The 25,649-nt window shown below is 38.9% G+C and overlaps 2 protein-coding genes across 3 annotated transcripts in view; one reads left to right on the top strand and one right to left on the bottom strand.

Moving 5' to 3' along the window:
* Window positions 1-1,316: 1,316 nt before the first annotated feature.
* APIP (APAF1 interacting protein) lies at window positions 1,317-14,685 on the bottom strand. Its single transcript, XM_032111198.1, has 8 exons — window positions 14,562-14,685; window positions 12,132-12,232; window positions 9,202-9,250; window positions 7,808-7,925; window positions 6,625-6,760; window positions 3,879-4,046; window positions 3,217-3,339; window positions 1,317-2,040 (listed from the first exon to the last, which is right to left on the bottom strand). The coding sequence occupies exons 1-7, from the start codon at window positions 14,667-14,669 to the stop codon at window positions 3,240-3,242; spliced, it is 780 nt and encodes a 259-aa protein (XP_031967089.1). The 5' UTR covers window positions 14,670-14,685; the 3' UTR covers window positions 1,317-2,040; window positions 3,217-3,239.
* The window catches only part of PDHX (pyruvate dehydrogenase complex component X), a 36,993-nt gene continuing 26,028 nt past the window's right edge, over window positions 14,685-25,649 (top strand). Inside the window, exons 1-2 of one of the 2 annotated variants that reach the window (XM_032111197.1) lie at window positions 14,685-14,774; window positions 21,806-21,889. In XM_032111197.1, coding sequence (XP_031967088.1) covers window positions 21,829-21,889 — 61 coding nt within the window. In that variant the 5' untranslated portion in view covers window positions 14,685-14,774; window positions 21,806-21,828. Of the gene's footprint in view, window positions 14,775-14,966; window positions 15,135-21,805; window positions 21,890-25,649 lie in introns of those variants that run through there. The other variant, XM_032111196.1, reaches the window with a different exon arrangement.

The following is a 25,649-nucleotide window of genomic DNA, read 5'->3' as shown; positions in this document are numbered from 1 at the left end:
TGAGAAGAGTGCATTTAACTCATTTTCAAATCACTAAATGGCACTCTGAGCATCTAGAAATCCTGTAGGAAAGAACTTAACTCCTACTGTAGAAATGTGATGATTTACAGATTTTACAAAGGATACAGAGTGGCAAATTGTAGCTGCCTGAGAAAAGTGAATATTGTAATTAACACAACCCCAGAGGAACATATTTGGCCAAAAATATCTTTCCTCATGAGTGTTCTTCTATGGTTTGTCATTATATATGCAAAACAAAAAGACACCAAATATAAAATGTTCTTTATCCTTACAAAACATCAGTATTATGGAATGATACAATCATTACCTATTTTGAAATCATCATCAGAATACCACACAAAATTACTTTTTGAAAAAATCAGGCAGTTTTAATAAAAAATTAAAAGGCCACAATAAATAGATGGCAACTTGATTTCGAGACTCATTGGATTGTCACATTAAGAAGTATTTTTATTAGTACATCCACAAGGAAGAAAAGCTGAGAGAATTGCAGTCTGCTTTCCCTTCAGGTCAGTTGCACCTCTGAAGTCTTGAACCCACTTCAGAGATACTTTGTGCTTAAGTGAAGCAGCCTGTAAAAGTCACCCTCTGGTCTAAAAACCAGCATTTTCACACAAGTTTTACTGCAATCCACATACACTCAGAAGATGTGGAATCGTTACAAAATATTTGCCACTGACAAACAAGTGTCTAATAACGAAAAAACATGTAATAAACATATAGCCAACAACATGCAGTTACCTAGTGACAACCACTATTTCACAATAACCAAGGTCCCCTAAGGGTTAAAGGCTGCACACTGCAGGTACAGAGCTATGCACAAGAGGGAAGGACAAACATGCCTAACATACACAAAACACTGACCTTAATTGTGATCCCCCAGGAAAAGGGGGAAGTGGTGCTGCCATCTCTGGCATCAGCCATCTCCTCTCTTGCCCTGCCTCTGGTTCTCTTTAGACCCACCTTTGACTTGGTTCAGTGTTTTACCAGCGGCTTATTAGGAAATAACAGAAAAATTTTCTTTCTCCCACTCCCACAGTAGTTTTATTTTAGGTTGAAGAGTTAATTCACTTCATGGAAGCTCAAAAAAAAGTGCCAGAGATGATGGAAAGGGAAGTGGTGGGAATGCATGGCCCCTAGCAGAAAACAGGGTCAGCCAGCACTTAGCCTGTCTCAATTCACCCTCAGGAGTGAGGTCTCAATACTCAAGTAGAAAGTTGGTCAGCTGAAGCTTACACTGATGCCACTGGGGGCCATGGCAGAAGACTTTGAAAGAAGACACTAAGTGTCACAAATATGTGAGATTGTATTTTAATGAGCAGTTTGATTAAATCTACCTCGGGGCGGGGGGCTAATCAGAGGTCAGAAAAAGCTGTTATTCAAAGTGAAGGAATTTAAAGAGGTAAGACCCAGAGCAGTCCCTCAGTAACAACTACAAAATACATGCTATAAAATTATGTGTTTCCTTCTCATTATAATGACAATTAGGAGAATTTAAAAATACATATGCTACAGGCTTAATTTTAAAAGAAAAAACAAAACCCATAAACACGATCATGGTATGAAGGAATCAACACTTCAAACAATGCTTTAAACTTTATTAACTTCTAATTAAGGGGTTGTCCTCACTTTTTTCCCCCGAAGAATAAAAGCTACAATAAATTTCAGAAATGGAGACTTATTTCGAGTTAAGTGGTGTAGCATTAGAGCAGGATCAACAAATGCAGGTTGCTAAAATATGAATTTTTAGGGCACAAAACCAAAATGTGACATTGGTTCTCCAAAGTTTTTCGAAGTATTTTTGCATCTGAATTTTCATTCCTCCGACTGTGGCATTTGACAGGATTTGTAAATTACAATGATTGTTCAGTACTTGGTTTTTTTTAACTCTCCTTATCTTCTTGGATGCGTTTAACAGTTAGAAGTGCCTGAGATTTGTCAATCAGCAGAGGACCAGCACCCCCTTCTGGCTTCAATAGTGTGGGGTGAAAGCTGGAACTCCCATCATCAGTAAGAAACCTGTACAGGAGAAACAAAGTAAAAGCAAAAATATTCTAAAACTACTCATAATAAACAGGCAAAGGAATATTAATACCACTACAGTAGCCCAAATTATCCAGTTGCAGGGGCTGAGGAGCCATTTTAGAATGGTTCTCATGGGCCATGAGGTAGCTCTGCACAGGTGTGGCAGCCAGCGTGTCTTCATCACTGCAGGCAGTGGCAGCACCCTGAATACCTGCTGAGGCAGAGGCTCACTGACAGCAAACCTCCTGTCCCACTGCCTCCTCCTCTGGGGTGGGCATAAAGGCTGGAGAGCCAAGTCCCTGTCTCTTCTGGGCTCATGCTGCCTGAGCAAGCATTTGTTATTTCTTCTGAGGAAAATGTGGGTACAGTGGATTAACTGCAACGTTAGCCGATCCTGTTTAATTACACCACTGCTTTGCTCAAGAAATTCCTTTATAATTTCAGTACTGGTACCTTTAAACTCGCTTGCATTTTCCAACTCTGCAGTGTTAAGCTACCACTGCATTTTGCCATATCAAGCTGTACATTATTTATGTGAGAATTGTTTCAGGTATCCTTCATGCAAAGTACATCCTGATCATGTTACCAATGGGGTTTTACTTCAAAAAGTTCTTATGAAAACTTCCAAAACTGATCATTGCTATAGTAAAGTCAAGGTGATTTTCTGCATGAGGTAAATGGGTGACACTAATCAGTGAAACTCAAACCAGCCAAGTCTGCTGAAGGAAAAAACAAAACCCCCTAAAACCCCAACCAACCCACCATGTAAGTAATACCACTGAGATGGTCTGAAATCAAATCTGATCCCGCCAGCCGAAGAACAAATGTGGGTGTTCAGACATCTCTGTACAGATCAGCTCACTAGGCTCTGGCCTTTTTAGTGCATTGGCTTTTCTGGTAATGCTTTTGATACTATTTTGTTTTAAAAAGAAATCACAGTCCATGCTGTACCTTGATACTAAATATGCACTAGACATACCTAGCTATTAATACATACACTTTTTGTTGTACTGTGTGGAAAAGGATCATTATTTCAGGCATAGATAAAATTGTAGACTGGGGGAAGATGAGCAATACTGAAGTTTCCTGAGTGGGAAAAGCAGACTGAAGTGATGGTGTCATCTGTAGACTCTCCCTCCAAACAGATCATCCTGCCAGATAAATTCACACCTGAATATAAATGTTGTTGACATTTACAAGATCCCATTTTCTCCAGCTGGATGTTTTGAAGGATCTAGCCCGTGCTGCTTCATCTGCACTGCAATATCAAACAAGTAGTCATAACATTCACACCTAAAATAAATAGGGAAAAAATGCAATGTAAGTAAGGCTCAAGTCTTACCATGTTTTATGAAAATTAGTATTTTCCTTCCTTAAGCTTTTTATCACCAGTCTGACTGTCTGACTGGACAGCTCTATCATTGTTTACTTCCAATGCTGCGGAATGGAAAGTGCCCAGCATTTTTGCTACATAATATTGATTTGCTGCATTCGATCAGCAAATGAAGTAAATTCCGAAAATGGGACTAGAGAGGGCCACACAAACAGTATTGGCAGGTATCATATAACAGCAGGGACTGCCTGCATGTTTCATATGAGGAGGGACTTCTTGACTTGTCTGAAAGGAAAATGTTGGCAACCCTATGAGCCAGCAATGATATGAAAGGAAAAACAAGCAATGGAATCATGGATGAATCCATTCCCAAAAGCTCCCTATACATGCAGTGAGGCCTTAATATTCTGAATCATTGTCCATGGGCTGGAAATATACATAGCATTAAGTTCATTAAGATCTTGAGGCAAGAGATAGCATATTCCTGAATTGTACTCACATGGTTTTGGCTTTTTCCCATGTCTCTCCCCATACATAAACACCGTGACGTCTGACCAAGACAGCACAAGAGTCTGGGTATTTTTCCATTGCACGTGCCATTCTCTCCTTGAGATCCTTCTCTTCTGGTGTATTCTCAATAATAGGAACCACTAGTGTATCATCATACCTATAAAACAACCCCATGGTCATGTATTTAAAAAGCCCTCTGCTTGGATGTATGAAACCTTTCCCTAAGAAAGACATTATCCTCTGAGTGTGTAAAATGTTAAGTTCTCAGCACTAGATTTTACGCTCTTCTCTTGTGAGTCATGCTGTAGCATAAGAATTCTCAGGAACATCTCTCACTCACAAAACACATACTATGCTGGCAATACCTGAGCTACACTTGAGGCACAAAAAGAAAATAACACTTTAATCTATTAGGTGTAGCTGTTTATTCCCATATCACTTTGTAGTTGGGTCCCTTTACAACTTTTTCAAACTTTTCATCCTGTATTGGCATCATCTACAAGCTCTACCCCAGATTAAATTATTTAAAAGAATCATATCATGAAGAAGGAAATTAAGTTGTTTGCTGAAGAGCAGAAAAAAATTAATTTAGGTAGTCCAAAAAGCCCCTGGAAGATTGTCCTGCTAAGGCATATAAATAGAAGGTAGAGTCAACACATGAAAAATAAATTCTCTGTGATGGAGTCATTGGTGGGCTACATGTGATCTTAAGAGAGCCTGAGAACCCCAGTTCCAAAGACAAGATGATGCACGTTACTCAGTGGAACTTGCCTGAGAGTTTCTTCTGAAGGAGGACTGGGATATTTGGCATTGTTTGAACCTTAATTAGCACTAGCAGAAACTTGTTTAAATAGTTTTAATAAGTCCCCAGTTCAGGTTCAGATTTATCATTGAGATCACATAGGTATTTCATGAGTGGATGCTAGTTGTACTTTCTTTTGTAAACCACAGAAAGAAAGCAATGGTAAAACACCCAAACAGCAACAGCTTGTATTTTAAATCAAATATTCAGAAGATAAAGTCTCATCCCTTATGATTCTCAATGCTGATGCTTTCTCAAGGAAGGCTATAAAAATAGTGAATGAAGAAAGTGAGGTGGCATTTGAAGCTTTACTCTGACTCTTAAAAATTGTGATCACTAAAATTACACTTGGAGTGTTTGTTACTAATTGGGCCAAATGAGTTAATGGATCGGCTTCATAGGTTCTGCTTTCTACTTGCACGTGAGCTTGGAAGCTGCTATAAACACCATAACTAATTCCTAATCAGGACCATAAGCTTTCTATCAAGAACTAATACCTAAAAAATGCCAACAAGACTCTGAATGAGCTAAATACTTGGTATCTCTTTTTAAAATTGAAATATAAGCAGCCTACATTAAGTCAAACCTTCATGTAAAATACCTTGTGACAGTCTGACTTTGAAAGCTGTTCACTACTGATCTAATTCTCCTTCTATGGAAGTCAAAGGTAAAACTAGTCTGGGGTCACTGGAGTCATATTTAGGCCAACATATACTTCTGATTATTCTATCTGTAGCATTTTCCTGGACAGCTTTTCCAGAAAAGCTTTATGTAACTAGAAACAACATACAATCCCTTTTTTCAGAAGGTCCCATTTTGTACTTTGAATCCAAGGTCCCACTTTTCTTTTGAATTCAATGGGGAGACCTGTGTGAAGCAAGCCAGTGGAATCAGTTTAGTATGGATGAATATGTGCTTATGAGCCATATAACCTGGAGCTTTGATTTCTTTAGTTTTTCTGGTAAATTAATATAATGACACAGGTCAACTTGGAGGCACAGAACCCAATAAATACAATGTTTCCTGACTAACATATAGGAGTGTGTAGGAGTTCAAAATGCATATTAAAAAAATTGTTGTGGATTTTTTTAAAACCAGTGTTGTTAGACAATTCAATAAAAGGGCTTGTATTTTTACCACATTAAAAATGCACATGCTAATGGTGACAAGAAAGTAAAGTTGGCAAGTCAACCAAAATGGAATAAAATATGCCTGGGCGTAAAAATCACATATGGCTTGTTCCCTTGCCAAAGGGCAATAGTTAGATACAAAAATTAACATCAAAAAGTGGAAAGAATTCAGCATTTCAATTTCTCATCTCCTTGTCACATGTTATATAAATGTTGTTTGCAGATTCCAATTCAACACTCTGTGGGTGGAGACCTCAAAACAAGCCATCACACATAATTTGGAATAACTCAGCACTTACCTCAGAGCTCATCCTTGAAAAGTAATAACATTATCTTTAATGAGCTGTTTATTCTGAATTTTCTTTCAAACTCTGTCAAGTAAATCTGAAATCCTCTACTCTCTTAACATGCCCTAAACTAGCACAGGCAGTGATATGTGAAGTCCACCCAAATGTAGTTTGTACATGCTATCAATCCAACCTAGTGCTGGCTGGCTCCAGTTTCAGCTGAATGTTGTAGAGATGTGGTAACATCTCAGGACGTAGCTCTTTATTTGGCTTGTTCCTGTAGCTCAACAGACCACAGCAGCCTTGGCATTACAAGATTTTATCTCAGATCTCTTCCACAGGCTTCAGACCTTACAGAGAACCAGTGACTCATTCATTCCAGAGGTCTTTTTTACTTCTTATTCCTAATATTTTATATTACACACTTTCAAGTACATAACTCAAATTACTTGTATTTATATTGTTGAAAACAAATGATCAAATATCACGCCTCTTTTCCTAAATATAGAGGAGTACCTGTAATAGCCTCCTGAAGTACACTTCTGGATTCCTTTTATCATCTCCTGATGGGTAATAGAGAACTCACTCCCTGGGTAAAGAAGGGTAGCCATAACGGCAGCCTTGGAATGTGTATGGATCACTGCACCTGCCCCTAAGAGCAGAAAAAGAAAAAAAAATTAGAATTAATTTTAAAATATGTCTAATGAGAAAATTTAATGCATATTCTTGATTAATTTCCTTTGATTAGTCATCTTAGCAAATGGTGATCTGCTGTATGAGATGAAAAAATATACAGCAACCTAAATGAAAGAATGAGGTAATTACTCACCTGTAAGGGATAATTATGGATTGTCTTAGGACACTTGCGTTAACTTTAAGTTCGTGACGACGTCAAGGAGAGACACTACTTGTACAAATTCAAGCAGAAACACTACTTGTACATTTCTTTACATACTGCAGTAACTGAAACACTCTTAATTTTATCAGAGTTCTGAGGTTATGAAGAATTCCCAAACTTATTTGTGACATGAAAGTTTAACGCCCTTTACTTTCTTTTTATGTCTTCTTCAATTATCTGCTGATTCTCTGAAAAAACACTCATCATTATCTTATTGTGTCATGATGGAAAGATAGGTAGACAATAATTATAATCTACTTATGAAGATACAATATTGCTTTTCCTTGATTACACATGTAAGCTGCTTTTGCAGGAAGATCAGAAGAGACTCCCTAAATCCCCTCTAAAATAACATATAAATTTTACACAACATCAAAAGCTTTATTACTTTGTCCACCTGCAAAAGAAAAGTTTCATACTGTTTTCAGCTATTCATAATTTGTTAATCTCAGCCAATGGATGCAAAAGGATTTAAACCATAATAGCTGAATTGGTGAAACTACTGATATAAAACTGCTGCAAATCCTGGGCTTGCCCTGCAACCTACCAATATTCTGCACAAAAAATCAGTGCTGAAAACATGATCACAGGCATAGCTACAAGAGAAGATTAAATTGCAAGTGACACTGACAGGATGTTATATCCCACTATATACATACCTTTGCAAATCAGTTTATTTTATAGTTTCATGTTTATTTCACTGTAACTTCTATGTATAAAGAATATGGTACTGAATATCAATTTTATGGATGTACAAATACAGTGTTTCAGTGACTGCTGAACTACAACACTGCTAGATACCTCTCATAGTGTAGGCATTCATAAAAAGAGGTGTGCACTGGCTTTTCTTTAGTTTCTTGTGCAGTGGAGGACCGCTGATGTCCTGTTCATCCATGTCACAAACAAACATATCTTCTGGCTGTAAGAAAGAAGAAATTATTTTGACCTGTGATAACTCAAATAGTTTTGTTTTCCCTCTAGGGAAACAAATATATACAAACCACATATTTAATATAGAATGTGATTTTTACTTTGTAAAAGTGCTGTAATGCACCACATTTATTCCAGCTTCTAATACTACTTACTGACATTGTGTAATGGAAATTAATATTAGGTACTCTTTTTACCTAGACTGAAGCCACGCAGATATTTGTAAAACTACAATTTTCTCAGAAAGGAGATAGTCTGTAGCTCAGTAATAACAATAGATCAAAAGGAAAAGTAGTAACTGATTCAAAATAAGAAATGTAGATGTACTTTTCCTTCTCTACTTAAAAGAACCAACAAATGACACAAGTTAATACATTTAACTTGTAGAACTACCTCTTTTTAAACCTTACTTTTAGTAGCTTTACATGAATATTACCTTTGCATCAATTGGCTACTCATAATAGTACGAAGAATTGTTCAGGGCAGTAATAAAATTTTAATGTTATTTTAAAAATCAGCAGAAAATACAATCGCAAGAGATTTCCTTCCTCACTTTGCTTAATCCTCTGCTACTGCAAGCACAGAGCAGACCATCCTGGTTATCTTACATACCTTTGCCTACCTTACCTCTCCACATCCCCAGCAAACACTGCTGTGAGACCCCAAGTTTCTATCAGTGAAGAAATTCCTTTCACTTCTCACTGTATTTATCCTCAGATTTATGAGATGACAAATCCTTTCCATGTATTACTCTACTCTGGGAGAGTACCTGCTGTCATAAAATAGTTATCATTTACCATTCTCCCCTCCTCTTACATTTTGGGGTTTTTGGAAAACAGACAGACAGACAAGGTCACCTTTTGATGGGGAGAGTATCAAGATAAATACTTGCAATCACTCAAACGAAAATAGACGGCGGTGAGGTGTTAATGCCTATTCACGTGAGCACCTGGGTGACTTGAAACTGTAGCCAGACAGCTTTAGCCAATCAAGCTTGACAAAGAATAAGGTTGGACTGGAGTAATGCCCCACTCTCACACTCCTTTGTGTTTATTTCAAGCAAAGAGATCATCAAGACTGGCCTCTGAAACACATACTGGCTTGCTATGATAGTGGAGTACTGGGAGAAATCATCAGTTGTTTCAGTAATGTAGTCAACAGTATAACAAGTTTGTTAGTTCACATAAGGAAAAATGAAACTCTAAACAAAGGCACTTTTATCCATCTCAAGATGAGCTCTGAGGTAAAAGTACAGCTTAACATACCTGTATTCTTTCCTTCTGGACTCCTGAAGGAGCGATGTAGATTTCATCCCTAGGAAAAGTTGAAGATGGGAAAAGTCAGTAAACACAGTTGAGCAATGACTGTTCAACTGCACAGGCCTTAGAGCTCTTGAGCCACTGAAACGGAAATAGCAAATCTAGACCCTCACAATTTAAAAACTTTCTTGCTCTTTCCATACACTGATAGGTAGATTATTTTCAAAATAGAACCAAATTGTACAAGGGCAAATAAAATCTGTAACTTGCCGGGGTATAAATCCCTGCTTTCAACTTGACAGATACCTGAAAAACATGTAAGAAGTGCAGCCTTACACTTCCAACACAGTAAAACAGCCTCTCCCTGCAATAACTCAAACTACAATTCAGAATAAAAATTAAATGAGAAATTGCAAGCAGATACTGCTCTGTGACAAGACAGGTGACAAAGCCATTACATAAAAATCTGTAAAGTATCTATAAACAGTAATAACTATCTGTAAGATTCAACACTGTAAATACTTTCTTTTTTAACTGTGCAGGTTAGGTTTCTAGTGCAGTTACGTATTTATTTGTGTTGATAAAGAGATAGCACTAATTCAGTGCAATTAAATGGCTGAAATTTAAGTAGAAGTGCATCACTTCTTGCAAGGACTACATGAACAAAAACTGTAGAAACTGATCAAAACTAAAATGATTTCAAGATGGTATCTGCATTATTTTTGTTATTAGCACAAAAACCCCAACTAGATTCTCTCTCTCAATTGCAATCACTATTCAGCTTCAGCAGTCACATACTAAATTCAGGAGCACAGAGACATCTAGTGAATAAGTAGTCAAGTTACAGATACATTTCCTATGGACCACGGGATGTTTCTATTTCTGGACAAGAGTAATGGAGCTGGGGAAGGGTCTGGAGCACAAGTCTTGTGAGGAATGTCAGAGGGAGCTGGGGGTGTTTAGTCTGGAGAAAAGGAGGCTCAGGGGAGACCTCATTGTTCTCTATAATGCCTGAAAAGAGGGTGCAGCAAGGTGAGGTTGGTCTCTTCTCCCAGGAAACCAGTGACAGGACAAGAGGAAATTACCTCAATTTGCATCAGGACAGGTTTATTATATTGGATATTAGGAAACATTTCTTCACTGGAAGGGTTATCAAGCATTGGAATGGGCTGCCCAGGAAAGCAGTTGGCTCGCCATCTCTGGAAGTATTTAAAAAACATTTAGGCATGGTGCTTAGGAATGTGTTTTAGTGGTCAACTTGGCAATGGTAGGTTTATGGTTGGACACTTGAGCATCTTAAGGATCTTTACCAACCTAAACAATTCTGTGATTTTAATTCTTCCAAAAATAAAACTCTTAAGATGATGTACTATTTATAGTGGTAAAATGTCTGTGAAGGACAGAAAAATGTGGCTTTATCATATTTGTAATTTTTAACATTCATGAATTAACACTGCTGGCATTGCATTAATTTAGTCTTAATTCATTTGCATGAGCAAGATGAGAAATCAAGTGGTAATTCTGTTAACTCGTGACAGACACACAATTTTTCTTAAACCAGTTTTTTATTTTTAGAACTTAACCAGAAAGGGAAAATCTGATGACAAAATAAAGTCTTCAAATACAAGATACCTTACAAAGAATTCTATATCCATTTTTAATAAGCTATCCCACAACCAAATTGACTTTTTTTTCTTCCTGATAGTTGATATGAACTGCACAGTGAGTAAGGCTGATTAAGATTAGCTGGTAAAAGCAGTTGATATATATGAATCAAATTTTAATTGTTCTTTCACATTTTCCTATACAACAATTTTAAGTAAACAAGCTATAGAACTACTAAGGAAAACTGCATCACTATATTAGTGCATCCTCTGATAATGCCATTTGTCTTGCCACAACCAACAGGAGTTGCACTGGAATGACAAAGAAAATAGGCTACATTTAGCTACTGATGACAAATTAGTGCTAGAAAGTTCTTCCCATAGACTACTTTAAAAACAAGAATTTACCCTCTTTTCATTCATCTCATTATTATTACTATTGTTGCTTTGCTTGCAAAATCAAGCAGGGAAGTTGAATGACCTGCACAAAATACAAACAGCACAAGCATGAGCATTTAGGGTCTTTTATTCATGTATATATAAAATATATATTTGAATAGCAATGGCTGTTTGTGCATGCATGCAAGTGTATACCAGAACAATGAGAGGTCAGATACTCTAAAGTTCGTGTCACAACCTTGTGACTGAGTACAGAATTGCAGGCACGGTACAAGGCTCTTTGCAGAATGAGGACTTACCTTTTTTTTCAGTGGCCACTGAGAGGAGCTCTGTTTCCACTAAAAGTTTGGGAATTATGAATAGGTGGGAGAGAAGCAAATTAAAACACAAAGTGGTGCTTCTTCATAGGAGATACAGACCAAAAATTATTGCTGTTACCTGTCCTGCTTTAATTATATGTTAAGTATTTGTCTCCTTAGAAATTACCTCAGTAGAATAGTAATTTCTTTCTTAAGAGGAAATATCTGGCCTGCAAAACGTCCAGGGTGAGATTGATCTTACTTAACCACAGGCATTTGAAAGCCATGTGCCTGATGTAACCCACTCTAAATTCCATACTGAATGAAATGAAAAGGGGGAATGCATTGTTCTTTAAAGACAATTCATCTACCTTAAACAAAGGTATGAAAAGGACAGGATAAGGTCACTTTCTCCAGCTGTCTCTCTCCATTGAAGGGTCTGCAATGATTAATTCAGATTATTCACCTCCCTTCTATAAGGTTAAATTTGGCACACTTCATTTCCCCCTCTAACTTCTTGCTCACTCTTGACTTGCAAACATTTCTCATGGAACTGAAATGCCCTCCTCAGCTCCTAAACACAGCCAGCCTCTCTCTGTAACTACCACATTATTTCTCTTTCATCATTACTTACCCATGTTTCAAGCTGATTCCTCCACCAGTTCCCGTTACCCAGCCTAAGCCATAAAACAGTCTACAAAGCTCCGGGATAAGATTCCTTGGATGTAACCCATCCTAAAAAGAAATTAAACAAATAAATGAAAAACCATCAGAAACACCTCAAACCTAAGAATTTAAGTTCTCAAACAGAGTTTAAAGGATTAGTACTTTTATACTGCAGCAGAAGTCTAATTTATGCTAATGAACTTCAATTACAAAATAATTGCATGTTTACACAATGCCCTTTAAGCTCTGCCAGGCACATTCACACCTTGAAACCAACAAACAAAACCCCCAAATAAGGTGCATGTCTGACTATCCTTCACAGGAAAGGGCTCATCTAAAATTTATTTGAGTGCAGTGGCCCATAGACATTACACCAGCAGGATTATGTTATGGACTATTACACAAAAAAAAGGAAAATAAATGCATCTAACATTACCCATTTTTACAAGCTCAACTAGTAGTTTTCCTATTAAATCAGTTCTTTTATAGGTTTATTTTACTTGATTTACAAGTTTCACTAGAACAGACATTATTAGTCAATAGCACTCAAAAGTACCACACAGAAAATATATGCAAATTATTTTATGAACTTTACATTCCTACATTTTTACAACACAAGGTTACTTTACATGCAGTTCAGCCAGAAGGCAAATTGCATTATTTTAATATTTCTTTACAAGGAAAAAAAGGTTCCTGTATTTTTTCCACATTCCATTGTTTATTACATTAATATCTGTATCTATATACTAACCAAAGGTATCTCTAGTGTCAGAGGTAAGAGTCTACCTACATTACCACAGTAATACAGCTGCTTTTATGTGTGCTTTTTAGGTTTCTTTTTTTTTTTTTAATTGCAGCAACTAGAAGTTTTAAAAGTTTTTCTAAAATGTCAAATGATTCGCTGCTCTACTGCTCACCTCAGTCATTAAGGCCCATGAAATAATATTTCCAAGAAAAATGTTTTGTTTAGCAGCAAGAATCCACATTGGGGGGGAATATTTTGTCAACACCCGCAGAGCAGGGAGAACCAAAGCAAAAGCAGTGCACAGCAAGAACGGTAGGCACATGGTTACTTGGTGCCAACATCTTTCCTGAAATACTTAGAAGTGCTTCCAGCTGGTGTTGGACTCGCAGAACTAGGGGTGAGGAGGCAGCATGGAACAGGACCACAAAGCAGTGGTTCTGAGGCAGGAGACTGGGAAGGTGAATTACTGGAGATGGCAGCCTGGGGCACGTTCGACGTTTGGAATCTCCTACTTCAACCTCACCTTTGCAACCTCCAATGACAGTGAGACACAAGATCCTTAGGCATTCTGTTAACTGTCCCAGGCTGGAAATATTTTCCTAATGCCTAGCTTAAACCTTGTTTGTTGTAGCTTGTTTTCTCTTACCAAAAATCATGAACGTGCAGAAGATGGTCTTCCCTTTCACCTCTGTGGCAATGTTTTACCTATTATGACAACTCAATTTGCTGCTCTTTTTTTCTTGTTGTTTTTTGTTTGTTTATGATGAAGTATATTTTTTCCCTCTTTCCTGAAAGGCCATATTACCTAGTCTGCTGATACCTCTCATCTCCCTGCTGTCAGTTCTTGCTGGTTTTGAAGCTTGGGCTGGTCTCTCGACCAGTGTCACACTGGAGAGGTGTTCCAAGCCTTGTCCAGGTAGTGCTTCCATATGCTCAATGTTTACTTTGTTTGATGAAGCACAGCACTGCCAACTCATGTTCTGGTTGTGATGATATATAAAACCCCAATCAAAGACCAATTAAAGGAAACCAAATCACAAAACAAACCTAAAAAACCCCAGTTAACATAAAAAGAGGCATAAGTCCTGTAGATGCAGCCAGACTAAAGCTGGCAACGTTTGGAAACTGTACTAAAATTTGTAACATGTTTATATAGGATCATAGCATAGTTAGGGCTGGAAAAGACCTTTGGCGATAACCTAGTCCAGCCCCCCTGCCAAGGGAGGGTCACCTAGAGCATGTGACACAAGAAAGTCTCTAGTTGAGTTTTGAATGTTTCCAGAGAGGCAAGCTCCACGACTCTCTTGGGCATAGCCCCAGAGCCTATTCCAGTGCTCTGCCAGCCTCAACGTAAAGAAGTTCATCGCCGTGTTGAGGTGGAACTTGTGTTTTAGCTTATGGCCATTGCTCCTTGAATGCTGGACACTCAGTACGCCTTGGTCTTGCTGGCTGAATTTCCTCCTGGCCGCCAGGGCACACTGCCGGCTCACACGCAGCTTGCCATCCACCAGTACTCCCAGGACCTCCCTACTAATTAGCTACTGCGAAGCTACTGGCTAATTAGCAAGGTTCAAGAACAGCCTCAGCACCCGCGATTGCGGGGAGCTCTCCGGAGTGCTGGCGGAGCCCCGCCGCCCCCCGGCCCCTCGTTACCTGCGCCGCATCCCCGCCGGCGGCCGCCATGGCGCGGCCAGCGCGGGGTCCTTGCTCGGGGCCTTCTTCGGGGAGCCGCCCGAGTGCCTGCGGAGCAGCGCTGGGCATCCCCCGGCCGCAGGCACCGACCCGAGCCGGACGCCGGCGGGCGGGATGGAGAGGGCGATGCCCTCCCCCGGGCCGGGAGCCGGCAGTGACTAGAAGGAGATGCGGGTACGCCCCGGCGACGAACAGCCAGGCTGGACACGGGCGTCCATGCGGTTACATTCGGCCGTGCCTGGGACGATCGAGGCGGCCAAACCCACGGCCGGTGCTGCGGGAGGGGCTGGCGGGACACGGTGAAGCCGCCCCCCGGCGCTGGGGTGTGCCGAGTTATTTCTGCTCAGGCAGTCCGTGGGGCAGCCCGCCGCGGTGGGGGCGGGGAGGGCAAGATGGCGGCGTCCCTGTGGCTGAGCGGCGGCGGGGAGCGGGTGCTGAGGCTGCTGCGGGTCGGGCGCTCGGCGCTGGGCGTGGGGCTCTCCCTCCCCGCCCGGGCAGGATGGAGGCACTTGCACGGCACCCGGGAGCTGTTCGGTGAGTGGCGGGCTGGTGCGATGGCTGCCCTTCTGTAGGTGCGTCTGCGGGGACCTGCTGCGGAGAGAGGGTTGAGAGCGGGTGGCTGCGCTGGGTTGACCCTGGCTGGATGTCAGGCACTCGCCGAAGCCCCTCTACAGTTCCCCTCCGAAACTGGGCAGGGGAGAGAAAATATATCAGAAGACTCATGTGTTGAGATAAGGGCAGGGAGAGACCACTCATCGATTACTGTCATGGGCAGAGCACACTCGATTTGGGGATATTAATTGAGTTTATTGCCAATCACAATCAGAGCAGGATAATAAGAAGGGGGAAAAAACCCATTAAAAACACCATTCCTCCACCCCTGCCTGCTTCCCAGGCTCTACCTTCTCCCTTCCAGCTGCGCAGGGAGACGGCAGAAACTGGATAGTGACCCGTGGGGAGGTGGGTGAGTGGCTGTGGACGTGGGATCGTTTCGCAGGGTGTGTTTGGTTTGGTCTCTGGAGGTACTGGAAGTGCATCAGGATGTGTGTGGGCTCATAGGAGAAAACTCGGAGAGAAATGTGAGAATTATTAACGGTCTAGAAAGCAAGATCACTGAAGGAATTGCAACCTAGAGGAAAATAAATTAAGTCGTCAAATATGAACTTTTTTTGTGGATAATGAAAAAGTTCCCACCATTGAAAACAGGAGTGTGTTGTCTGAGTGTAAGTATAGCTAAGCACTGAAAAAGAAAGCTGCTTATTTGGTGTTTTTGGTCCATGTTTTCCACCGCGTTTCTGCCATCTCACTCTCCACATAATGTTTCAAGTAACAGGAGAAGAGCGTGTAATGTATATTTTGTGTAATTCTATTTGGGTTTTTTTTAATGGAGAGGTAGAGTTTGAGTTTATTAATTGCATGTCTAGGATCCTTTCCTACACAGAAGTGAAGGTGTGAGGTTATGACAACCTCCTTTCAAGATGCGTTTTTCAGGAGTTTGTTGTTACACAGTTATCAGTCAGATCATCTACTCTTCCATGTTTTCCTCTGTCTCTAAGAGGAAATGAATGTGTGGATGGATCATGAATGATCCTGCAATGAAATGTGATCTTTCCCTACTTGATCTGAAAGTTACAACTGGTAAAACATTGAAACAATGATCAGGTGCATTGTTATGAGGTCCTGGTGTGATGCTGAGCATGAAGTACGTGAACTCTGTGGGGTTTAAGTGTACTTATAAAAAAATGGCCTTTCATTAACCTCGTGTAATAAAACTCAGTAATATTTCAGAGACAATTTAATCATTGTGGTTTAGACTTCATCATTCCCTTCTTTCCAGCACTGGTTGCTTTTGCTGTTTCGCAAAGTGTGAAAATCTTTTCCTTTATAGAACCTGCTGTGTGTGATACAGGGAAGTCTATCCCTTTCTTGAAATAAATATTTATTTTCAAATTTTATTAGAAAAAACTTGCTTCTTTCTTCATATTATAGTGTACATATATAATATAATGCAGGGTAAGCTACTTCTAAATTGGTCTTTTCTTCTAAATTAGCTCCTTAAAGAACTTCTGTCTACAGTCCTCCCAGACAATCTATTGTGTACTTTATGTTGAGAGTACTTAATATATAGCTGGACTTAAATTTCTAAATTTGGATATGCAAATGACTAAAATCTTCTGTAATTCCTTACAGTAAGCTTTTAAGTGTTTGTGTGGATAGGTCACACCTTTAACTCATTCAGGCTTTCCTTATTCTAGTGTACTTACAGCTTTTCAAGGTGGTGTGTATTTTGGTGACACCATTTTAGAGTTTATTGTTGCCTCTAAAATGAAAACAAAGAGGAAGAGTCATAAGTTCTCTGGTAAAATAGAGCTCCTTTGGACATAAAACTCTTGGCTCCTAGTTAGACAATATCAAGTTAAGTCAATTTCATTTTAGCATTAGTTTTATTTCTCTGTTTTTCTGTTTCTGAAAAAGCCACTATTTGAAGTATTGGTTCATGTGGATCTAGGCTTTCTGTCACATGAGTTTTTGTTTCTCTGCGTGTTTCTGTCCTTGTCTGTGGTGCTGGTAGGGGAAAATTTATTTTGCATAATTAATTCGGAATGGAATTCCTAGTTTTTTGGTCACAGAGAAAGAGGAAAAACTGAAAACAGAAAAAGTAGAATGACCTCTTTATGTTAGAGGTGTGTCAACTTTTCTTTGTTTTTAACGTTGCATAATCTTATCACTGATGTTAAGTTGCAGTAAATTTTTCAGTTCTCTACTGACTACAGAGTGTGTGTAGGAAGTTATGAAATATCTCTCTGGTGGGACACAGAGCATTTAAAGCATTTGTCTTCAGTTCATTGCAGGTTTTTTGGTTTGAAAATGCTGTAGTTGTTCCACGTTAAAGGAGGTCAAAAAGAGGCATTGGAAGTGTTATGCTGAGTAAGTACAAAATTGCCTCTCACTGAGGTTCTTAGGTTGTAGTTTATAGGAAATGATAGAGGTGTACTGGTCTGCTCTCTTAAAGCCCTGCTCTCCAGTGTTTTTGCTATGCAGCCTAAATATGCATTGAATCCCTTCAGGGAGAGGGAAGGCAGCAGAAATGTTCCCAGATTCAACTTGATTCTTGAAACGTGTGAACAGGAACAAATTCTCTTGGATACACAGCGAGCTGCCTTTGAGACAGCAGCCTTTTTGTCACGTGAAGTTTGGGTTCTTTTTAAGTCTTCCTCCATTTTTATTCGGATAATTGATGTGTATTAACACAGTTACTGTTGGTAGAAGTAAAAATCAGTGGATGGTGACTGGGAGTTCAGAGGTTTCGCATGCTTATGGTTCTAAATTCTAATATGCCCATGAACTCAGTCTTTGAGATTCTGTGCCAATTGCCAGAACTTTTTCCTGACCCATAATTACAAAGCAACAATATTTACTTCTCAAAGTGCTTGTAAGGGCTGCCTGTATAGTGCAGCTAACTTACATGAACACAGTGATTCTTTTTATTATCCCCCTTCTTCATTTAATGAGGGCAAATAATATTTGGTGAAGGCAATTCTTCACTGTAAGCTTGCTTTTCTTTGTAGAGGCACATTTAAGCCTGGTTTTTGTATGTGTATGGTCATTAACTAGAAAGCAATTAAAATAGCTTTGAAAGCTTTGTTGTAGCTGATGTTGTGGCGTATCTGGTGCTCAACAAGGCTCTTAGTTGCAGGAGCACTGAACTTCTCCAAACCTGGGCCTCTGTGCATAAGCATTAAATGGATACACACGGTCCTTCCTTGTACTTTGTATCCAGTTTTATTTGTTATTTGTTCATTTCATGGGTACTTGCTGCTGGAGTTCCTCTTCTAACTTGATGAAAGGACCAGAATGGATTGTATGTTTTGTGATCGTTACTGATAACATTGAAGGGAAAATGTTGCAGTGGCACAAATTTGTTGCTCACTTTTGTATTTGTGCCAGAGTATGAAGCATATTCTGGGAAATGGATCAAATAGCTCTTTATGGAAGAGAAATGTGAACCACCATGTTTAAAAATTAATTTTTTCCTCATTAAAAATGTATGTTATTTTTACTTTTTTTTAGTGAGGTCTGTCCACTAGTTCTCAATAATCCTAGGTATTTGTGGGATATGACTTCAAAATAATGTTTTGATTGTCAAAGCCAGACTTGTCAAGTTAGACTAATGAAACTGTGAACAGTTCTTTGCATCCTATAATGTATTGTTTTCTACTTGCTGTTATTGATACATACTATTTTTGAATAAATATGTATAGCCTAAGACAATTGTTAACTCATACTTTAATTTGTCAATCATACTTCAAATACTACAAAACTTTATTTGGTAAATAAACACAGATAAGCATTCACATGCATAACATAGTTCATTTTTCTTATATTAGTCCAAAATGAGAGGTCGCAAGAAGAAACTTTTTAAAGAAAGTGCTTGGAGGTAATTCAGATGGGAATTGTGAGTGTTACAAGGAACATTGTCTGGATACATTTCTAAACATTACAGTCATGAGTAATATTAAACTGAAACTCCCATGGAAAGACTGATGCAGTCTTCTGGGAACATCAGCCATGCAGTTGAGCTCATTTCCACAAAACTCAAGTGTTTTGGGTAGCACGATCCTGATTGTGTTGCTGTCTTGGGGGCTTTAGGGAATAAATAACTCACTTTCGGCTCTTGGTGCATTTTAAAACGTCGAGGTAATTGATGGCTACATAGGTCATTAGAGGTTTGCTACACTTTCCATTTCACATTTTTAAATAATTGTAGAGTGGTTTGGGTTGGAAGGGTCCTTTAAAGGTCATCCAGTCCATCCCCCCTGCAACAAGCGGGGACATCTTCAAATAGACCAGGTTGCTCAGAACCCCATCCAACCTGACCTTGAATGTTCCCAGTGATGGGGCATCCACCACCACTCTGGGCACCTCTGTCATTTTAAAAATCGTCCTTATACCTAGTCTAAATCCTCCCTCTTTCAATTCAAATCATTACCCCTTGTTCTATTGCTGTTGGCCCTATTAAAAGGTCTGTCCCCATCTCTCTTAAAAGCTCCCTTTAGTAAGTATTGAAAGGTGGCAATAAGGTCTTCCTGGAACCTTGTCTTCCCCAGACTGAACAGCCCCAAGTCTGTCGCCGTTTCTTCGTACAAGAAGTGCTCTGTGGATACAAAAATGCTGCTAGCAAGGATTTTCTTGCTATTTTCTAAGTCTGTGAGAGACTTTTCTCTCACACAGAAGAGGTAGCAGAGTTCTGTAAACAACCAAACACCTGCAGCCTTGAAAAGTCTTGTTTATGGTATAGTAGAAAAATATTTTGACAATGGATGTTTTAGGATTCTAGCCAATCACCCCCAAGGGGTGGCTGATCCTTTGTCCAATTAGACTATGAAGAAAAAAGTCTATAAAAGTTTGTAAAATAATTAAATAAAAGCAATCTTGCTGCACAGTTCCTGCCTGCTGGATCTTCTCTCCTCCTCCCTACGGCTGCAGGACACGGTAAAATACCCTAGGGCATTTTTTTTAATAGTGCTCCATCCCTCCTCATTTTTGTGGCTGTCCTCTGAACCGCCTCCAACATATCCATGTCTTTCCTGTGCTGAGGATTCAAGAGCTGTACTCCAGGCAGGATCTCACCAGAGCAGAGCAGAGAGGCAGAATCACCTCCCTCCGTCTGCTGGCCACACTGATTTTTATGTGTCCTAGGCTATGTTTACTTTCTGGGCTGTGAGCCACAACCTGCCACAAGACAGCTTTTCAGCCACTAGTACCTCTAAGAGACTTGTCACCAATGTCCATGGGGCACTGAGATGAGGACCACTACCCTCTGGATGCGACCATCCAACCCATTCCTCACCCACAAAATGGTCCACCCATCAGATCCTTATTTCTTCAATTTACAGAGAACAGTGTTGGGGGGGGACAATGTCAGAGGCTTTACAGAAGTCCAGAGAGGTGACATCCATAGCCCTTCTTTGTCCACTGGTGTAGTCATTCTGTCATAGAAAGCCACTAGGTTGGTCAGGCAGGACTTGTGGTGAAGCTGGGCTGTCCTAAATCACCTCCCTGCTCTCCATGTGCCTTAGTGCAGCTTCTGGGAAAAATAAGGGGCAAAAAAGAAAAACTAGAAGAATTTTGAGCTGAAAAGCAGATAATAAAGGAAAAAAAATTGAAAAAAGATTAATTTCTAAGATTTTTTTTTTTTTTCAGCTGTTCCCGACTACTCCAAGCAGTATATAGCAGCTGGGAGAAATGTGGTGTTGTTTCCTACTGAATGATAACAATCCTTAATGCTGAATATTAGAGAAAAGGGACTATGAAGCAGAACTGAACCTTGCTGTTGTATACAATGTACCTTCTATGTGTCTATGTCTGTTCTGTAACTGAACACAAATTCAGATGCAATAGTTCAAGAAAGAGCCTCAAAAATCAGGTACTGGAGAGCTGCTTTTACAAAATTGTATCTAAAAAGATACTTTTTCTTGGCCTCATAACTATTCTTAAAAGTTCAGAAGGGTAGTATTGCTCATATTAATGTCAGAATACTCCTTTGGTATAGAGGATCAGATGACAAGAGGTGTAATTTGCTGTGAAGCCAAGGACTGTGCTGTATCCTGAGCTCTACCCTCGGAAGAATCCCACTAACATGGCACACAGTTGCTGTTATGCAGTGCTGCTTCTGCATATGGATTTACTGAGCCAAGACAAAATCACTGACACTTGAAATCAATAGTTTCCTGCAAAGTAGACACAGTTTTCTAGTAAAAAGAATAAACATTAGAAAAGTTTATCAGTGAAAGAGGTAGATCATCAGTGTCTGAAATACTAGGATCACAAGGGCTTTATTAATTTAAAGGATACGCTTTGATCTGGAAAAAATTCCACATCCTGGGTCAAGGAGGAGAAGGAGGACAGAAGAAAGGAGGATGTAATGCTTTTGGTGGATTTCGAGATGATCAACAGAACTTCAGGTCTAGGAATTCAGGGCTCTTGAATTTCCATTTCTATTGTAATATGCCTTGTTTTCCTTTGTGCTCTGTGGTGGGCATGCTTGTATGTAGGCTTAAAAAAGGGAGCATCGTAGTGAATCTTTTGTTCAATTATCTTTCAGATTCATACACTTTTAGTTTCATTTGTGTTAAGCAGTTATCTGAGAAAAAAATTTTACTGAAAAAATACTACATTGAGATAACCATATGCTTGTTTTGCAGGTACACCTGGTATTAAAGTTCTTATGCCTGCTCTTTCTCCAACAATGGAAGAAGGAAACATTGTGAAATGGTTAAAAAAGGAAGGTAAGGTAGCATTTTCTGTGGTCACATTTTCTGTAATTTTTCAGCTATGTAAATCTATTCTGTAAGAATAAGATTATTCTTCCGGGTTATAGATTAGTATTTTGTAGCAAAATGTTTGGTATATGGATGCTGTCATCATGAACTATACCTGCTTTGAAATTGTTGGTTCTTGAAATGTTTTTTGGCTTAATTGTCTTCCAAAAGGTTGCATTGATCATATTTTTGAAAAATTTCCATTCGGCTGTTCCAGGGTGTGAGTGTGTTGCTGTTTTTAATTCCCAGTGTTGTCGTGCTGAGCAGTAACTTTGGAAGTCTGGGAGCCATTGAGTTTGGGGAGGGTCTCTCTTTCATTATTCTGCTGTGTTAGGGAATACCATGAAAGACACGGTATTTTTGAATATATTTTTTAATATCTTGATTATAGTCTACAGTTAAAGCTGAAAGAAGTTTAGATTATTTTCATAAACCTAATACCAAATGGGGAAATTTTTCCCTAAAAGAACCCCAACTGAAACCCAACCTACTCATCCAAAAAAAGCCTGAACTCTGCACTCTGACACCTATGTGCTTCTGTTAAAATATTTTGGAGCAACTGGATAAAAAGTCTGTCAAGTTTCATCTTCACGTAGGTTGCATGTAAATGAAAAATGATCTGTAGAAAAGTGAGCAGTTCCTGTTCTGTCAGGACACCTTTTTCCCGTTTACTCTTCCCTGTCCCTTCTTCAATTTTATATTAAACCTGAATTTTGACTGTAGTTTTGGTTTCCAGGTAGCAGCTGTCCATTGGTATAGGATGTCTTGCAGGGTTTTGGATGGCAGTAGGAATATATCTTGTTCACAGGCATTTTTAGAGAATTAAAGAGATGAATACATCTGGAGAAAAGAAAATATGTCGAAGCTTATTATCTTCGACAGACACAATTTGGACAATTTGGATAGCTAAACATGTTTTGGCTATTGTGCCTAGATAAGCCTTTTCCTTTGGCTTACACTTTTAAGTGTTGATACAGCTTCCATTAATGTGTTGCTGGAGAACTTTGCTTTCCTACATTTTGAGAGGTGACTGAATGGCAGCTTCTTGCTCCAGTAGTGGACTTGACCTTTTACTCATGAAACTTTTAGTAAGAATTTTTGCAGAATTTACTAGGAGCAATACAGAAGTTTATGTCTATTAAAAAAAAGCACCAGTGTTCTTGAAACTTGAAGCTTCAGTTAATCAAGTCCAAGGTTATGCAGAGAGGAAAGAATGATCCAAAGTCCTTTTTATATTTGTTAGTTGTCAACAATTGTAAAACATTAAAAATCAACAGTAGCCTCTCTTACAGTAATCATAGCATTCAAAATTGCAAGAGAAAGCAAAGAGAGCTTGGTAGGAGTTGAAGTACATTCCAGTTTGCTCCCCAACAGGAATGAATCAGCTTTCCTCATAAAAAAGTGTTAGAATGTAGAAGCTATACAGTGGTTTTTCTCAGTCTTTCCACTAGCCTTCCACCCTAACACAAAAGAAAAAAAAATCTCCACACCTGCTTTAATTAAATTAAAATCAAAGCTTAATTGATGATTGGACTTTGAAAGAAAAGTATTTTAGTATTTTTATTGTTCTGTTTTCTATTTAGAAAGAAGATCAAACCTGAATATAGTATTTTCTCTTATTGGCCACATCTGTGACCATAATTAGTTCCTGTCAATACTTTTGTTTCCTCTAAGAGTCTGGACAATAAACATAAAGACAATATTAAAAAAAAGAAGTGAAGATAAATTTTGAAGAAAATAGTGATTTAATGCTTACACTCCTCTCTGTAAGGAATGCTCTTAACTACTTAATTCTCTAGAGCATTTGCCATGTAAAAGTAGTGTTATTGCTGAATATAAATGTTTGACAATCTAATATCCAAGAAAATATTTTTAAGCAGCTGACAGAAGCAACTTGCTTGCATGTGAAATGTTTTTCCCACTGTATGACCAGAAGGGGTCAGTGTAATACTATTTTGATAATTTTTCTGTTCTTTGTGTAAATATCAAATGTTTTCATTTTACGGTTTCACAAGGATGGACAGATAATTTCACTACTGCAGAAAGGAAAGAGCTGAATTTAATTGACAGCTTTACTTTTCCTTCTCATTCTTAATGCAGTTTCATGTTGATTCCTGTGGGTAATAAAGTCATTCTCACAAAGATAAAATTATGTTTCGAAAATCTTGTATTTATTATGTATGAATTTAATGTTGATGAAAGATGGTAGACTGACAGCCCAGGAGACCAAAATCCTCTTGTTAATGTGGGCAGAAAACAGAATATACAACAGTGCTGGCAGCATCCACGCGCTGTGTAACTCTGCTACCTTGTGACACATCAGCTCCAGGGACGTCAGTATCTATGTTCAGTCAACTCTGTTTTTATTTGCAAAGAGTACATTAAGAAAGGCAGTTTGTATCTTGTGATTTGGACACTTGTCTGTCAGTAGTTGAACAGAGCACCAAGGCTATTGGATGCCCACTGGATCTGCTAGAAAGATACTCTGCTTCACTAGAGATCCTAACCATTCAGCCTAGCTGTAAGAATTTAATCACTAAAAGCAAACCAAACCAAAAACAAAGGAAGAAAAAAACCCAAAAAAGCCCAAACCCTGCCCAAGTTTTTTCAAGGGCATTGCTCATTATCTTATAGAGCTCCCATTCAGGCAGCTTCTGTTGCAAATACTGCTCTCAGTTTAAAGTGTAAGAGCAAAGATACACTTTGCAAAAATGTTCTTTCCTAATCCTAATTATTGGAAAAGCTGATTTGTAATTGACATCAAAGTGTGCATCAATTAGGAGCAATCAAAAGTTTTTCAATCTCTAATGAAAATAAGTATTGTCCTTTCTGTTGTACTTGGGTACTGAAACACACATAGGACTTGAATGCTGTGGTGAAGTATTCTTAGACTGCTTTTAGTCAATTGCCTTTCAAATTTATGTCGACTTTATGGCTGCAGCAATGAAAGGAAAACAAAAAAAAAGTAGTGGAAAAGTGGTTTATCCAGTTCTCTGAAGACTTTTCCTCTTGCCTTCCCTGTGCAAGGTAACAGTTTTCTGTGAACAGCCGCCTCAGGTACCCAAGTTGGGATGTGATGTGTGACAAACGCATGGATGAAGGTGTTTGGCTTGGCTGGCCAAGCCTGCTGGAGGTACTGCTGCTGGTCTCTGAGCACTGAGATTTCTTTTTAATGGTGCAGAACACTTACAGTCTGATGGCAGATGAAGATACAGAGTTCAGATCCTTTCTGCTTGCCAATCTTAGCTCTGTAAATTACAGAATTTGCCCAACAATTTGATTTCTTAACAGCTGAGAAGTACTTGCCTAATGATCTGATATATAGGCTACTTGAATTAATGATCCAGTAAAATTAAAACACTAGTATAGAGCCTGGAGTTTTGACTTCCTCTTATAATAAAACTGTTCATGCTCTAGTTATTGCAAAGTGTAATGTGGCTGTTAGATTATTACATTAAAAAGATGAAGTATATTTCTCTACCAATTTCTGTAATAGGAACGTTTATGACTTCTAGAATTATGTAGGTGGCTGAGTTTTTGATGTTTTCATTTAACACAAATGAGGTACAACACCTCATTTTCCCTTTCTAATTCATGTAGTTGTGAAACAGGAAACCTTTTTTTTATAGTGTTTGTCTCTTACCTAAATATAGGTGGTAACCTGCACTAGGTTTTAATTCTGCTCCTTAAGCACAAGAGAGTAGTATCAGTAGTTAAGCTAAATGCT

This window comes from Corvus moneduloides, chromosome 6, assembly GCF_009650955.1.
Source record: "Corvus moneduloides isolate bCorMon1 chromosome 6, bCorMon1.pri, whole genome shotgun sequence".
Lineage (NCBI taxonomy): Eukaryota > Metazoa > Chordata > Aves > Passeriformes > Corvidae > Corvus > Corvus moneduloides.
Note: the sequence above shows the minus strand (reverse complement) of the source record. Positions and strands in the feature narration are given on the sequence as shown.